The 17,825-nt window shown below is 36.7% G+C and overlaps 1 protein-coding gene across 3 annotated transcripts in view; it reads right to left on the reverse strand.

The window, feature by feature from the left end:
* Nucleotides 1-17,825, reverse strand: part of marchf2 (membrane-associated ring finger (C3HC4) 2) — a 61,992-nt gene that overhangs the window by 10,908 nt on the left and 33,259 nt on the right. For 2 of the 3 annotated variants that reach the window (XM_028816508.2, XM_028816510.2), the window contains exons 2-3: nucleotides 10,172-10,239; nucleotides 7,524-7,762 (exon numbers count right to left, since the gene is read on the reverse strand). In XM_028816508.2, the coding sequence (XP_028672341.1) occupies nucleotides 7,524-7,699 (176 nt within the window). In that variant the 5' untranslated portion in view covers nucleotides 7,700-7,762; nucleotides 10,172-10,239. The remainder of the gene's footprint in view (nucleotides 1-7,523; nucleotides 7,763-10,171; nucleotides 10,240-17,825) is intronic. The other variant, XM_028816509.2, reaches the window with a different exon arrangement.

Below are 17,825 nucleotides of genomic sequence, written 5' to 3' on the forward strand. Positions count from 1 at the left end.
TAGCGATTTTCGTTGGAGAAGATGGCGAACCGCCAGCCGAAAGGGACATTTGCATCTATCCCATTGGCAACTCCTCTAAACAGATTTCCACGCTCAATATGAATTGCGATCCTATGGTTTACCCACTTTAATTCCCTTACGGAGACATTGGCTGGCACAAAGATTTACAACATGTTCCCGATAAAAGAACTGCCAAGTGAATAAGGCTTACTCAATGCCAATTTTACGCGTACAGATTAGCAATGAGGAATACATTTAGTATTTTGCAATCCAGCGGCAAACTATTCCAACAGTACGTCGTAGATGCATATGCTAAAACAGAGGGCGCGCGTCTCAACTATCTCAGATTACATCAACAAGATCTGCGAGTGCAACTATCAGACGCACTGCAAGCAAACGCTGAAAATAACAACGTACGTGTAGGCAAAAAGATCATATTACCGTCCACATTTCCAGGAAGTCCAAGATACATGCAACAAAACTACCAGGATGCAATGGCCATAGTACGTAAATTCGGAAAGCTTTATTTATATATCACTTTCGCATGTAATCCTGCTTAGCTGGAAATTCTATGTGCACACTGCGTCTTTCCAGAAGTATTTATTTCTTCTTGATTTCTGAATTCCTTTCTCACCGTTTTCCATTCCTATTCTTACACCGCCGTATGTTACGGCGGCCATCTGCTAGTATATAATATTACCAAAACAAAACCTGTCTTATATCATATTGTTTTTCTTGTATGAAGTTACCATATGACTGAAACAAAACACAATGGCAAATGAAATGTCGAGCCCCTCACAGACCGAGAATGCCCTGATTAACTACAAGTCTCTGGTCTGGCAGAGTTTTGGAATTCCAGTAATAATGAAATTGTCTCCTGATGATATATAGTAGGTTGAAATATAAAATAATCTGTAGACTTTTTAAAGCTGTGCTTCCATATAATGGTAACAAAACCAGAAATAAGATGGTGCATTTGCATTGCTACAACAAGGAGAAATTAGCCCAAAACACACAGGTGTTAAGATTTAAAACCCAGCTACTCAACCAATGGACAAGTTGTAACCAGAAATGAAAAATAAGTATTTGATAATTGTGATTTCTGACCTTGGATGATTAAAACATGCCTGACTCATCACCTCAGGCGGACCCATCACTTTCAGGCAGAGGCCATGAGTGATTAGAGCATGTGAACTGTGTTTAGATAGGAAAAAAATGCTATTTGGGTCTTAGAAGAGCACAGTCCATATATAACGTAAGTTCAGATGGTATTTACCCACACCTGACAAGTTTCATAAAGAGCTCAATAATATGTAAAATGTGTGAGTATTTATAATGGTGAAGGACTGTCTAGTAGTCAGAGGACACCTACAAGAAGAATGCCTCCTGCACTTCACCGAACCGGACAATAATGGTATTACTCCACTGGTTCTCTTCAGTCTGGATATATACTGGATTGGGCAAAAGTAGGGTTACAATTGTTCATATGGAACAAAGACACACAGGTTATGATTATTACAATAGCTTTATTAACTCAATAGCTTGATTAATTCAAAAGAATGTCACAATGGCACAGTGCACTTACAGTAGGTGCAATCTGGTAAGTGCTCAAATTGCTAGCTTCACGTACTCACAACTATAAACCTACTTTTGCCCACCCCATATATATATATATGATTACATTCCATTATATATTGGAACTGAAAGCTGCATTGTAAAGCAAGTTAAATATATATATTGTTTTTGGTACCATTCTTTTCTTGTCTGATTATTTCTGCCATGGTTACTGAAGGACTATATATACATACAGACTCAAATATGTCCTGCATTTCTACAAAAGAATACAATCCCAGGAAGCAAGTGCCCCATACTGGAGACACAAGTGAGCTTGTTGTAACCTTTCTGCAGCAAATTTCCACGAATGTCCCAGAGATCTTAGGAAATTACTAAATGCATTGTAATGTACATAACTCGTCACATAAGTCCCTTTCTGTCACCAAAAGCAGGGCTTTTAAAAAGCTGATTGAAAGGCTAGAATCAAGCTAGAATCTGCCAGAACTGCTATTCCCAGTCTCTATAATGATGTGAAGGATAAAGTTGCAAGTGGCATTAGGGAGTCAATTGCTCTCATTACTGACTGTTAGACATTTGCAACTACAGATTTATGTTATAATCATAGCCAATGTGATCACAACAGCTCCAAAACTGGCAAGCTTCTTCTTCTTTCAACTGCTCCCGTTAGGGGTCGCCACAGTGGATCATCTTCTTCCATATCTTTCTGTCCTCTGCATTTTGCTCTGTTACACCCATCACCTGCATGTTCTCTCTCACCACATCCATTAACCTCCTCTTAGGCCTTCCTCTCTTCCTCTTGCCTGGCAGCTCTATCCTTAACATTCTTCTCCAAATATACCCAGCATCTCTCCTATGCACATGTCCAAACCAATGCAATCTCACCTCTCGGATATTGTCTCCCAACCGTCCAACTTGAGCTGACCCTCTAATGTCCTCATTTCTAATCCTGTCCATCCTCGTCACACCCAATGCAAATCTTAGCATCTCTAACTCTGCTACCTCCAGCTCTGTCTCCTGCTTTCTGGTCAGTGCCACCGTCTCCAACCCATATAAAATAGCTGGTCTCACTACCGTCCTGTAGACCTTCCCTTTCACTCTTGCCGATATCCATCTGTCACAAAATCACTCCTGACACTCTTCTCCATCCACTCCACCCTGCCTACACTCTTTTTCACCACTCTTCCACAATCCCCATTACTCTGTACTGTTGATCCCAAGTATTTAAACTCATCCACCTTCGTCAGCTCTACTCCTTTCATCCTCACCATTCCACTGACCTCCCTCTCATTCACACACATGTATTCTGTCTTGTTCCTACTCACCTTCATTCCTCTCCTCTCTAGAGCATATCTCCACCTCTCCAGGGTCTCCTCAACTTGTTCCCTACTCTCGATACAGATCACAATGTCATCAGCAAACATCATAGTCCAAGGGGACTCCTGTCTAATCTCGTCTGTCAACCTGTCCATCACCACTGCAAATAAGAAAGGGCTTGCAAACTATATACTTCATGGTATATAATTGTACTTAGGGCTGGCAAGCTATATACTTCATATACCAATGAAAACTGGCAAGCTATATACTTCAAAAGAAGTCCTCTACATAAACTGTACACCAGCATCAATATCGGCAAACTACAACAGTCTGCTGTAGAAAAGTAAGAGAGATCAAAGTCTCAGACTGCTGTTGTGACAGACAGCGTGTGTAACATGGACATCGCTGTACGTGATAGATGGCTAGGACAACATACTGTGCACACACCTAATTAAGAAGCCCAGAAAGGTTTGAAGATACCTCGACAACTTCTTTCTCTTTTGCAGATACTGATCCAGTGATAGGAGGCAGATTTTAGAAAATCTGGAATTATATATAGTAGACCTCTGGGCTAGTTACGAGAGAATGAAGCTAAATTCCTAATGTTTGCCAAACCATATGTCTCTGCATACAGAGATAGCAGGGACAGAGACATATTTTTAGCCGTTGGGGAAATTGTCAGAGTAGTGAGGTGTCAGCCTCATGCAAAAAGTGATGGCATACTCATTTTCCTTAAAAACAAAGAAGCAAACAAAAAATGACATCCCAAGTCTTTCATAACTAATGGGGTCAGTATAAAATTCAAGCAGGGAGTATAAGAACAGCTATTACTTTAGCAATGTTTATATACAAGTTTGCTCTTTGACATTAACTCAGAAAACAAAGATTTTAAAAATTCTGATTGCTTTGTACTGCAAAGTTAATATTATATCACTGCCGTGCAAATACTTAATAATATTGACTAAACTACTCTGTTAACATTTAAAAAGAAAAAGCTTAGAACAGCTTATATAGAGGGTTACGTTTTTGTACAAGGATTTTAATTTATTTGCAGTGTTTTGAATTAAAAATGACTAATAATAAATTAGTAATTTCCAAAATGTTTCTAGTTTACACTCTTTAACATTTATTTTTAAGAAAATCTCATATAATGGGACTATTGAATCATGAAGCCTGAATTGCCATAGGAATTGCATTATGGGCTAAGTGTATTGTTTCATGCCTATCTTTCACACCAGTATTTGTTCATCATTAGCCTGGTAAATAAATTACCTTGCCAACATTATGCAGCGTAAATAAAGACTATTAATTTTAAAAAAAAGTACAAATCTACAATGCTGCCAGATTTCTTTAAATGTAAGAATAGGGAAACATCTAGTAAGATTACGCAAAATGTTCTACCACAGACTTGGAGCACTAGAGTTGGTGGCTATCAGACTGACTATAATGAATGCTCTCCAAGACCAAGTTAGCTCACTAACAGTCTATTTTGACAAAACATATGAGTATGATATGCAATCAGAATTTGGTATGTGTTGTGGAAATGTTACTGTAGTGATCTAGCAGGATGAAGATTTGCTTACTGGTGGGAGATCCAACATTAGTAGATTGATCTAAAAAACAGACCATTAAGTTACCAAAAGGTAAATTACGCCAACAAGTGAAAGTGGAACCTTCTTTAATCAGTTGGCAGAGTAAACAAAGACCACATCTACATCATATATTTATAAGAATTACACTTGAAAAAACATATGTGCACTACCACTGTAGCATGAAATACTGACCTGTTAATTTCACCAATTTACTGCTAACATCAGCTAAATGTGCCAGGAAATTGTAATCTGAACATCTTAGTGCTCCATGTTGGCCAAATTTGATATTTCACAAAACTGATTTTTCTGAAGTACTCCGTTATAATTCCTCTTACTGTTTGCAAATAAACAATGTACACATTCACTGATTTAACATCACAAGGAAGTAAAAATATGAAACAGTATGCAGAAGCAGCCTGCAAAAGACAGCAACATTTTTTAAAAAAGGTAATCCATATATCCTGAAGTAGTAAACATTTGCCCCATGAAGACTAAGGGAGTCCTCTCATCCCCTCAAGCAAATGGCAGAAAAGCTGTGGTTTGAATACATCTGTCTCTCTAAACCTTTTGATCATATATTAAATAGTAAAAGGACTACCTCCTGTTGAGTTATCATAGTGAAACATATGATATAGCCATATTGGGTTCAATAAAACACAGAAGCAGGAGAGCACAGAAGAAATATTTAAAAGCTGCATTCCATTATATGCAGCACACAATGGCTGCTCCAAGTTTTCCACTTCCATGTTATTAAAAAGAGGACAGCACAACCCCACACCTAACAGCTAAAGCACTGTGTTTCAACATGCACCGCTGCTTCAAAAAGCTTTACAGGGGGCTGCTTTTTGTGATATTTAAGATTACTGTCGAACAATCCCATCATTTAGGCCATGTTTATACAATATTAGCTTGTTAAATTTTATGAGTTTATCAGTTTCATCAGACCTGTGTTTAAGGTTAATTGGCTATTGTAAACTGACTCCTGCAAGAGTGCCAGTGTGGCTATGTGGGTGTGACTGAGCTCTGTGAAAGACTGGGACTCTGTTCAGGGATGGTTCTTTAGACTTTTCATGGTCACAAGTGTCCCACTGTGTTAATCTACTTTCAGAATATTATGCTACAGTATGTTTACTAGTGAAATACCATTTGACTCCCTACAGTTTTTAGAAACCACACCCCCACCTTTTGTTCATAATAACTTCCAATGTACAGATAACAATGAATGCACCATGAAAGCTTTTTGTTCTTTAAACCAACCTCATGAAAATACTTTTTCGATACAGAAAATATCCTGTGTATATTTACCACATTTTAAAGTGTCTGCTCAAAAATGGCTTTCATTTAAATGGAAACTAATGCAGTAGTTCTAGGAATCTGTTCTTTAAGCATTTACATAATGTACTCAAGCACTTATGAATAATCGCACTACACCTGAAGAAAAAGAAAAACAAATGTCCAGCTGGGAAAGATTTTATTAAAAGTAAAACTAACACATCACATAGCTTTCAGTTATTCTATAAATGTGGTTTAACAAGATGCCTTCTCCTTTTGAGTAAAGTTAGGATTAGGTTTATTATGCTATAACTTCTGGCTTTTGTTAATTTGTCGAAATCATACAATTTACAGACTTTGTAGGCAGGGTCAGGTTTGTGTGTTTAAAGCTCATAAAAATGGGAAATCATCAGCTTCATTTTTTGTATTTATTTGCTGTTCTACTTTAAATATAGGCAGTCCCCATAACTATACACATAATATAAACATCTGAATCCTAGGCTTTCTTTGACCCCTCTTTAGGAAACCAACTATGACTACAACCGTGAGGATTGCTAGAATCTATATTTACTCAGAAAATACAGAACAGTAAAAGAGAGGTATAACACTAGTTTCAAACCTATATTGTTGTGTTATAGGTACACTAAGTATTGCTAACATGGCTAGATTCAAACAGTCAGTTTAAAGAAAAGATAAACCACCAATATTCTATAAATATTTACATCTTCAATGCATAGACTCATATACCGAAATCAGAATCACACCTCAACAATATAAACTGGGTGCTGAATTCATCATTTACCTTTATTAAAAAAACCACACCTATTACACAAATATACAGTAATACCCTCACACTTGAATCCCCCCCCCCCTTAGCACAACATGTCAAAATCAATCCTATAAAAAGAATAATGCATCAACATAAAACAGTCTCAAATGAAGGTTAACCTCATGAATCAAGGCTTGGAGAAGGAGGACATCTCACAATCCACTAAGATACAGATGCTACATCTTGAGCCCCAAATCTAGGAGCCAACAGAACTAACAATCCTCAAATCTAGAGTGTACCTTTTGATACCAGCTTAGTAGTTCAATTGAAGGTCAGTGTCCTCCCTCCTGTAGCAGAAGAAGTCAAACTCTGCTTCTTTCTTTCTTCCTAAGCATTTTGAAACTGGCCCGGTTCCTTTATCAAGGACTAATCTCATATGGGAAATGATGCACTATGTCTTAAAAACACATTAGGGAACATTACCAAAACACAATAAACTTTGCACATCATAATCCCTTACACATACACACACAGTAAAAACAAAATTTGGGACCCAGTTTATATTGTTGAGGCTGATATCAGTATGTGGTTCTATATATTGAAGATATAGATATTTATAGAATGTTTTTATTACAGTGATTTATCTTGTCTTTAATCTGACTGTTCAAATATAGCCATTTTAGCAATACTTACTGTTGTGTTAGAGATGCGCTATAGGTTTGAAAATTGTGCTACACTTCTCTTTTATTGTTACTCTCTTTATGAAATACATGTTAAAGTAAGAACTGGAGAGAAAACAATTTATAACAAGAAAATATATAAAAAATAAAAAGAACTTGATGAACATTGCCTTTTTCCAACGTTGAGATGGAAGGTTCTGAAAATATTCCAACAAATTTGTGCTACAGTATTTTTGTGCAAAATTTAATAATTCCTCAAAACCAATAACAAGTGTGCCAGTTATAAGTGCAATAAAATACTGGCACTATTTGCCAACTGACCTCTGCGGCCCCAGTGCTTTGATGACAGTGGAAAGGAGTCTGCCGTCCTTGGCGGTGACCTGGGTAACGTACTGTGCTCGTCGGATGTCGGAATCCTCCACTGTCTTTGACAGAGCGGTGTTGCCTGTGCAGTCACACAGTGATCCAGGAAGATGACAGCACTCTCCAGTGGTCATGTCAGTTTACAGGGAATGCGCTCCCTCTACTGACACATCAGGCTGGCCCTACGATTAAGCAAACTGACAGGACGTTAGCTCTCTCTGTTTTCCACTTTTTACCTTTTCACTTCTATACATACTAAATAAAAACAGAACAGACTTTCTAAGTTCTAAATTACTACACATATACAATATGAATATATTCCTAGTATATTTCTGTGATGTTTTAGGGAAAAAGTTACCTTTGAATTAATTGTTGCCTCACCAATATGTCTGCTCAAAAGTAAACACGATTTTTAAAAATGTGTACCACAATATCAATGCACAGCCCTAGTATCCCAAATATTCACACAGAAGCTAAATATACCAAATTCTAAATTTACCTGGTAAAAGGCTGAATCAGGACAATCAGGTTTTTTAATATACACATTTTTAGATCATCTCCTTAGTCAGTGATTTCTATTAGGACGACCATTAAACAGAACAGAATACAAAGCTGACACCAAAAAGGGACACAATTCTAAAACAGTACACGGGGGAACAGATAATTAAAATCAAATCAACTTTTCTTTATTCAATATTTTGCTATAACAGCTATTACTTTTTTATATCACAAATCTGTTTTTTTTGGCTATAAAGTACATTTCATCCAATACGCCTGTTATAATAATAATAATAATAATAATAATAATAATACATTTTATTTATATAGCGCCTTTCCCATGCTCAAGGCACTTGAAAATGTTAGAAAATGTTCGTCACACCATGCAAGCGTGGATGTACAAACAAAAGTACTGCTGTTGGCATCCAGGTACTTTGAGCTATCTCTTGATAGTGCGGTGCCTCGGTTTGAATTTTAACTACACCCTTACACAGTGGCTACAATTATCACTAGTATCAGTTTAATCTCAGAAAAGTCAAAACATACTCCAATTTATGTTTTAATTAATTTCATAACTAAAGTTTGCAGTGAGACAAGTCAACTATGCTGTCAGCCTGGGAGGCAAGCTTTTTCCTCTACACAAATGTGATAAAGATCCAGTTTTTCCCTCTTATATACCATACCCTGGCTAATGTGAGAAATTATTTCCATCTTATTAGTAGTTTCTTTGGTAACTGATGAGTGAATCATTTTATATACTGGAAAAACAAATCAAGGGGTGATGGTTACATTATACGTTTAAGAGTGTCAGTGGTAAATTGATTGGGGTTTTTTTGATCAGATGAGAGTGCATTATTACTTTCCTCATATAAAATTGTAAGTAAGAAATAGATTTGTTGATATGTTTTTTTAGACCTGTTTTCAGGAATGGATTTAAAAATCAGATAATAAGGGGTAACTCAATTTTAAATTTAGCCTCATTTCCTCTTGGAAATGAGACAGACTATTGAGCTATAATAAAATTAGATTTAAACATGTTTCAGAAATGTCTGTTATGAAATGAACTTTCATTTCTTTAAGTACTGAAACAATAAAAAAGGAAACTACATGTAAATCTTTTAACATATACAACAGTGCATTGTAATCAGTTACTGAAAATTGATGTAAAATTTACTTTTTTTCTTTAAAGAAATCTGCAGTATTTCCTTCCAATGATTTCAAAGCTCTGGTAAAATGACGTTAAGTCACAAAAAAGCCAGATTACTGATCCCAACTGTGCCACCACTTTAGAAATATTTGAATATGATGGTATTAGCATAACAACAATGCAAATGTGAGCTCTGCTACTTTATGCTCACTTTATCATTTTTCAAAAAATCTACATTATTTCTAGGATATGCAAGTTTTTAATCCACCAATGAATTTACTGAACATGCCTAATCCAATTTTAGGGGCACAGGGAACTGAAGCTTTTTAGGCAAGTAATTGGGAACAAAGCAAGAACCAAACCTGGAAGGTGGTGACTGTATCAAAAAGCAGTTATTACGGTAATATTTATAAAAACCTAATGAAGTATGTTTTTGCTTATTCCTCTACTGTAATAAAAAGCAACTCTGCAAAATACTATAGAGACTGTCAAAGTTAACTGTGAAACCAACATTTACAAATATCACAGACATCTGAAAATATATCACTGAATGCCTGCCAATAAACACATTCATTTCTACTTGTGACTAAAAATCAAATTTAGTATCTTCTTAAATTATTTTTATTAAAATAAATTACCAAGCCAAATATACAAATATTAGTCATGTACCACTTGTAGGTGCTTTCACATAATGCTAAGCACGTCTACCATATCTGTCTGTGTCTGTACCAAATGGATCCAGATGGACCAATTTTGTTGAAATTGGACACACTTTAAGGAAATTTGTTGGGAATGGGAATTTTCATTTGGATACCTCAAAAAATGGCAAGCTGTACAATTTTTTGAAATTTTAAAATGCCACCTTGAAAACCACTGGTGCTCCTGTAAACTAAATAAATTTAAAACAATAATATATTCTTTGTGACTTCAATTAGTGGTTAGTTTACTGATTCAAATTTACCTTGAGAGTGGTCACTTCAACTTGTATATTTTGTATATTCTCCTCTTTTACGCGTCCAACAGCCAGTCCTGATGATAAAACAGATCCCCAGTACAAGTTAGTCAAATACATGGTGAGGTGCACACAATGATGCTTGAGATAAGTTAACCATAAAAGTTATTAAAAAAAAAAGTCACTTACATAATAAATTTCCTCTCACAATTTGTAGATAAGTGTTGCTCACCAAAAATTGAACAAATTTGTACTCTATATTAACAGTATGTTATACTAATTATGCTGAATTACTGCACAGTATGATTCAGTCTTTCTCTGACACTATCATTTAATAGGAAAAATTTCAGACCTGCTCACCATCATGGTTCGAAACAGCTAATAATTTTATCTCTAGACTTCACCAGGTTTCATCTCTTAGGGTACATCTTTTAAAAATTTTATTTAAAAAATACAAACATCTCTAGACTTCACCAGGTTTCATCTCTTAGGGTACATCTTTTAAAAATTTTATTTAAAAAAAACAAACAAAAAAAAAAAAACCCGAATGACATTTAACTAGACCCACCACAACCAAAAAAAAAAAAAAAAAGATGTCAATGGACGACATTTTAACATCACTTAAATTGCCATCTGCTGTCTGTTAAAGCTATTGGGCCAAAACATGCCTATTATGGCTTTATTTTTTGCTTTGTGCTATTTTAAAGTCTGTTAAAAAGTGTGTATCTAATGTAGTCTACTAACACATTTAACTATATTCTACTATCACAGTTATTGCTTTGCACCCTTCCCAGCTTAAACTATCACCTGTGGGAGAGGAGCGAAAGCTTCAAATTCATTGAAAATTTCAATCTATGGTTTTCGACGGATCGCGATGTTTTAGGGTCCCCCGATACTGAGATCTTGATGATGGGGGTGTGTCTGTCTGTGTGTCACAGTTTATTGAGGACGGTCTCAAGCTAAAATGGCTGGATGGAAAAACACCAAAATTGAAACTTAAGCCTGTTATGAGATGATGATGTGCTGATCAGTTTTTGAGCCAAATCGTGCAAGAGAAAGAGGTACTCCAGAGGAACCCTCAAATACAATAATTCTGCAATGAATTATGAATTCTTCTCGTCAATTACTATCATGATGATTTATTTAATGATCAGAAAGATATAAATCAGAGCAGTAAATAAATACTGAAATGTTAAGAGAATAGTTTGGATAATTTGGTTCCTAAGGGGCAAAGCCTACTGATGCTCACGTCCAAATTTTTTTTTTTTGAATTGTGACTTAAGGTTACAAAAATATTTAATAAACAAAAATGTGATAACTGTTTAAATTAACTAAACAAGTAACAATGCTCCAAATTTAAAATCAATTAACTAAGCCTACCAACACAACTGGAAGTGACAGCAACCATACATTTTCAGAATCAGAATCACTTTTATTCGCCAGTACTTAATGTACAGGAATTTAGCTTGGTAGCTTTAGAATTACTTACAACAGAACAAACATCACATCCAAATACCATAAATAACAAAGTAAGTTAAACAACATACATTAAAAACAGGTGCAGAATAGTGCAATTATAAAGAAGTTGTGCAAATGATGTTAAAATAAAAGCATGCAGGTGTATGTATAGTGTGTATATACAAACACCCACACATACGAGGGTCATTTGATAAGTATGATAAAAAAGCAAGTTAAACACCATTTTTTTGGGGGAAAAAAATCACTTCAAATGTCTATAAAACATAAACAATGTGCTGCTTTTGGCTGAAATTAGGCCTGACCTAGTTTGAAGAGTGACACTTGTTAGCCGTAACGTCACCAAATGAACTGTGGCTCCATCTCACAGAAATTTACCAAACTTATCAAACAACCCTTGTACTTGTCAATATCCATACACCCACTCACAGCTTCATATATGAAAAAACAAGAATAAGTGAGGAAGACAGGCTAAATTACAGTTTTTCTAAGTTGTTTTATTTTAATACTGTGTAGTTGTGTTTGATTGATATTGCTTTTTTTTTGATAAGAGATTAAAACCTTTCTGGTAATTTCAGCTACTTATGACACGTTTCAGTGACGCGTTTTTTGATTAGTGGCGTATTAATTTTACTGGTCTGTTTCCATATACTTGCTAACATACTGAAATCTATTAGGTGTGTAGCAGTAATGGTGCTACGTAAAAACAGGCTTGTTGCAATTCATGCTACTATGAAATGATGAAATGTTTGATGTATATTGGTCTACAGCAAAACATTTTTACTTGAGAGATACAATTATTTATAACAACTGGTTAAAACAAGACATAGTATTAAGATGTCTGGGTCTCTTTAAGTATGAAGGTACATAGTGCATTCATTTACATTTGATCCACTTTAACCAATTTCAAGGTCCTAGGGTTTGTAGCTTATCCCAGCATCAATGGAGCAAAGGCAGAAACTACCCCTGGAGAAGGTGGCAGTCTTTTGAATGGCATACAAAACCACATATCCACATCCACATCCACATCCACACACACAAACTCATTCAGAGCTAATTTTGAATCACCAAATTATCCATGACCAACGTCACTGGGATGTGAAAATACAAATCTGGCCAGACTGGGATTTGACCTTTGGTCTCTAAAAAGGAGTAGCACTGATCAGCGTGCCGCTTAGAAAACGTAAACTGGGGAAGAAAAAACTTGTCATGTTAAGCATATAATCCCACCTGAATTTGACATTAATTAATAGAAGTTATGTAAAACAGGGCAAGGTCAGAAGTGTAGCTCAAGACTAAAATTCTGCCTTAGTGATCTGCCACATTAAAAGCTAACAAGATTAATGCAATTCTGGACAATTCATACCACACACAAAACCCAGTGTGAATTGCATGACATATATAATTAAAATAATATTGACCTCTGGTACTTGCTTCAGTATGGTCATAAAGTAGAACTGTCTGTTGAAAGTGTGTCAGACAGAATGGGATTGTAAAATTCTAGATAGATAGATAGATTAGATAGATAGATTAGATAGATAGATTAGATAGATAGATTAGATAGATAGATAGATTAGATAGATTAGATAGATTAGATAGATAGATAAAGATAGATAAGATAGGATACTTTATTAATCCCAAGGGGAAATTCACATACTCCAGCAGCAGCATACTGATACAAAAAACAATATTAAAGAGTAATAAAAATGAAGGTAAAAACAGACAATAACTTTGAATAATGTTAATGTTTACCCCCCCGGGTGGAATTGAAAAGTCTCATAGTTTGGGGGAGGAACGATCTCCTCAGTCTGTCAGTGGAGCAGGACGGTGACAGCAGTCTGTCACTGAAGCTGCTCCTCTGTCTGGAGTTGACACTGTTTAGTGGATGCAGCGAATTCTCCATAATTGTTAGGAGCCTGCTGAGCACCTGTCGCTGTGCCACAGATGTCAAATTCTCCAGCTCCATGCCTACAATAGAGCCTGCTTTCCTCACCAGTTTGTCCAGGCGTGAGGTGTCCTTCTTCTTAATGCTGCTTCCCTAGCACACCACCGCGTAGAAGAGGGCACTCGCCACAACTGTCTGATAGAACATCTGCAGCATCTTATTGCAGATGTTGAAGGACGCCAGTCTTCTAAGGAATTCTGTTGCTTACACGGTAACAAAGATTTTACTTTAAAACAGACAAAGCCTATAAATAAAGTACAGGTGGTGTCAATAGCAAAATAACTAATTGATAAAGTTAGGTTACAATTTACAAATGTAAAGCAAAACTCCAGACCCTGATGAAATTGGATGTAAAAATTTACAAACTCAGATGAACCAGTCATCACTATATTTTCAAAGGTCTATCAACGGTCAGTACATAGCAGGGAAGTCACTGGCCATTGCAAGAAAAGGAAAAAGGAAAAAAAAATGCATCTGTGGCCAAGAACAATAGACCATGACTAATGAGTCATCTGTATCCTGTAGGTTTAACCTCAATACCCTTGAACCGTTCTGAGCAGAGTGTATTAAGACAACATCCATCCAGAGTTCACTCTAATTTTGGACTTAAACCCATATAATTAACAAGCAAAAATCAGTGCAGAGGATACCCTTTAAAACCCTTAACTATGATGGTCCAGATTGGCTGTAGTTGCCATAATGTCCTTGAACATGGGACCGTCAATAGTCAAAACTGAGATGAGCAGGGCAATGAGAACATTTAACAGCAAGAGGATGGTGCAAAATGTAATTGTGCATTTATTCAAAACAAAAAATACCGTCCCAAACAAAACACTGTGCTTCTTAATGAATAAATAAATAATCCATGATAAAAACCAGCACTCTTCAAGTGGGAGTAAATTCAGTAATAAAGTTCATAAAATCCAACAATAAAACCCTGCAGACATCATGTTCCTTCGACTCCGATCAGCCTTGTGTATCTTTCCACCTCCCTCAGCAAACCCTTCAGGTCTTGCAGGCAGAGATGATAACAGCTGTGGTCCCTGGCTCTCATCCCGACTGCCTCCTCCTGCATCTGCCAGGACACTTAGAGCAGACTCCCTCATTCCTGCCTCCACCATCAGGCTCTGCATGAGCTTTCAGAGCACTCGGTCATTCCCTGTGGTGCACAGCAGGAGTGATCTGCACTTGAAGTGCCATTGCTCTCATTCCCTTGAAGGGCTGCTAACCACTCTGCTTTCTCTCCAACCCGCTGGCTCACATTCCAGATTCTGCCATTGCTTTCCTTTAAAGTCCGATCTCACCCACTATCCTGCCTAGGCTCCATTTTTAGCATTTATTCAGACCCAAGTGCTATGAGGAAACTGGCTGCCCTGCACATCCACACATGAATGCAGGCTCGCCAATCTCTCAGTACTCTGGGTGCCACTCGACCACACTACAATGCACCAGCACATGTCCAGAGGCCACATGCTCCACTTATTTAACACTGCACATGGCCACAGACCTCTGTCACAAGCTATACTACACACACTCCACAGAACCCAATCCTGCCAAGCCTACAATGGCACGGATGGGACTCACAGTCAGAGCAGCCAGTGCAACTGGCAGCCAAGGTCAGTCATGTGGCCTTCTCACACTCTTATCACTACTAAAAACATTAAAACAGAAACCACACAAAAACAAACTCGAGCTAGCCTTTAAAAACAGGACATTAAAAGAATAAGAACTATTTAAAAAATGCAATGAAACAATCAATATATTGTTCATTAAAAGTTCAGTTATTCCATTCTTCATACTTGGGTATATGGGTTCTTTTTAAAGTCAGCCACCAAATCCTCTTGTTGTATTCTTCTTTCATTCTTTGTTTCTCATTGCCATTGGCTCATCCCACCCCTACCACAAAATGTGATGGTCCGGATTGGCTACAGCTGCCACACTCCTTGAATACAGAACCGTCGATAAATCATGATCTGGATAAGCCATGAAATGAGGACACATAACAAACAAGAGTGGTACAAAGTGATCAAGTGCTTTTACTTTACAATAAGATTGGGTTCTAAACCCCAAGGTGTGAAAAGGCAGTTCTTCAATAAATAGTCAATAAATAATTCACAAAAACAGGTGATAAACAGCACTTAGAAAGTCAACACTAAATAAACAAATCCATAAAAACAAGGTTAAAATCCACTGGTAGGTTCCATCCACAAACACAGTGATGAGCTTCAGTACTTCTTTCTAAAAACTGACGTTTCCTCTCTTTAACCTGAAAGGGTCTCCGCAGCAAGAGGAGACAGCAACCATTTATCGTAGCTCAGGTCCATACCTCTAATCTTAAACATCACACTCCTTACTCTTTCTTAGCCCTTAGTCCTTAGTGTTTGGTGGCTCCTGCTTACATATTTTTAACCTAGGCTGAAAATACTTCACTATTTTTTAACCTGACACTTCAGTATAGAAATGAGAGACTAACTGCATTAACATGAGGAAAAATGGATAACTGAATGATCACATTCTACAAATATTTAGGGAAGTAATGTGACAATTGAAATGTTTATGATTGTTAAAATGGTTATCTGTAATCACTGCACAAAGTGACTGAAGCAAGCTATATTACTTTGCTGTTAATGGATTCCATTGTGCATATGCTGCATAATTCTATCACATTATTAAAGGACAGATATTAAGGTTAACAAAAATAACCACAAAATTTCCCTAAAGCATCTTCTTCAGATTCCTAAAAATCTCATAGTCTTCACTATAGATTCTGACTTAGCGGTTTAAAGTCTCCTAGGACGACTACGATGTCAACAGACAGTACATTCCTGAACAGTAAATCAACTCTTAAAAAAAATAATACTCTGAATAATTGTAAAAAGCATACACACAAAAAACAGTAGAAAGCTTCCACTCTCAAAGCTAAAGTTGCACTGAAGAAACTCTTCCACCCACTGGCATAAACTCCAATTTTATGGAACCCATCAGGGGTGTTGTGAATATCCACACTTCCAACCCAAGGTCCTTGCCTCTGGAAAAACTACAAAGTACAAGGGTAACAACTCATGATGTCTGGTCAAATACATGACATTACATATACATATTTGGCTGACATCTTTATCCAAGAAGACTTACAACATTTATGGCACAATTGGTTACATTTCATTTTTGGTTTTCCAATCCAAGTACAGGGAGGTCAAGTGACTTGCTCATGATTACAAAGTGTAAGTAGTGGGATTTGAACCCCAGAGTCAATTCTGAGAGTGGAGAGAATACTCCTATCTAGATGGTGGCTACAGCTCTTCCCATGCCAGAGAAATGTCAAGGTCCTGTACATGTGGTGATCCACCTCATTCATTCTTTTCCCAGTTCAAGGAGGTTCAAACAGGTTTGTTAAGATTTTAGGGAAGTCTCAACTAGGGTTTGGGAAACTATTTGCACACACAGGAACGATAGGCAGAACATCTCTCAGAAAGGGTGGGGAAACATGGCGCTCAACTATGGATATTGTTGAGAGAGTACTTTCCATGAATGAATAATAGTATTTAAGGAATCCGTTGCTTTGTTATTTGTTGCTAAAATGCTTCCTGATGATAATGACAAAAATGTTAATATGACTAAAATGCTGCATAGAAAGAATGATGATGACTAATTCAGCATACTAAATTGACTAAATATGTTAGAGCAATCTGTGCACAATTTATGTTGCCCGTTTAAGTTGTCTTTTTATATCAAAGAGTTTTTCGACTTTTTATTTGAACAGATGAATCATTACCATATTAATTGTTTATTTTAAAATACTATCATCGAAGGCCATTCAGTGAATCAACATATTACAAAAATTACTGCTTCTGACAGTTTCTCAGAGAAATGATCAATCATCTCCACAAAAGAATGCACCTTATGTCGGGTAGTAGGCTGGCACGGTATACCAGTAGTAAAAAAAGTACCAAAAAAAAAAAAACAATTTCTTAAATGGTACATTATCGGCATTTCTGTAATTTCAGTAAATGAAGTAAACGGTAGTTCTCAAGCAGCTACTATTCAGCTGTTAATCAGCATGAGCACAACTCCCCATCGAAACAATCCCCACCCAACCTGCTGTTCGATGAATAATATATGTATTACGTCTAGCCTGATTCACCACAGGGAACCCCCAAACGCACCAGCCCCACCTTTTGAACATATATATGGGGTGGTTATCGATGACCAGCTGTCCTTCAAGCACCAAGTTGCTACGGTCTC

This window comes from Erpetoichthys calabaricus, chromosome 12 (genome assembly GCF_900747795.2).
Source record: "Erpetoichthys calabaricus chromosome 12, fErpCal1.3, whole genome shotgun sequence".
Lineage (NCBI taxonomy): Eukaryota > Metazoa > Chordata > Cladistia > Polypteriformes > Polypteridae > Erpetoichthys > Erpetoichthys calabaricus.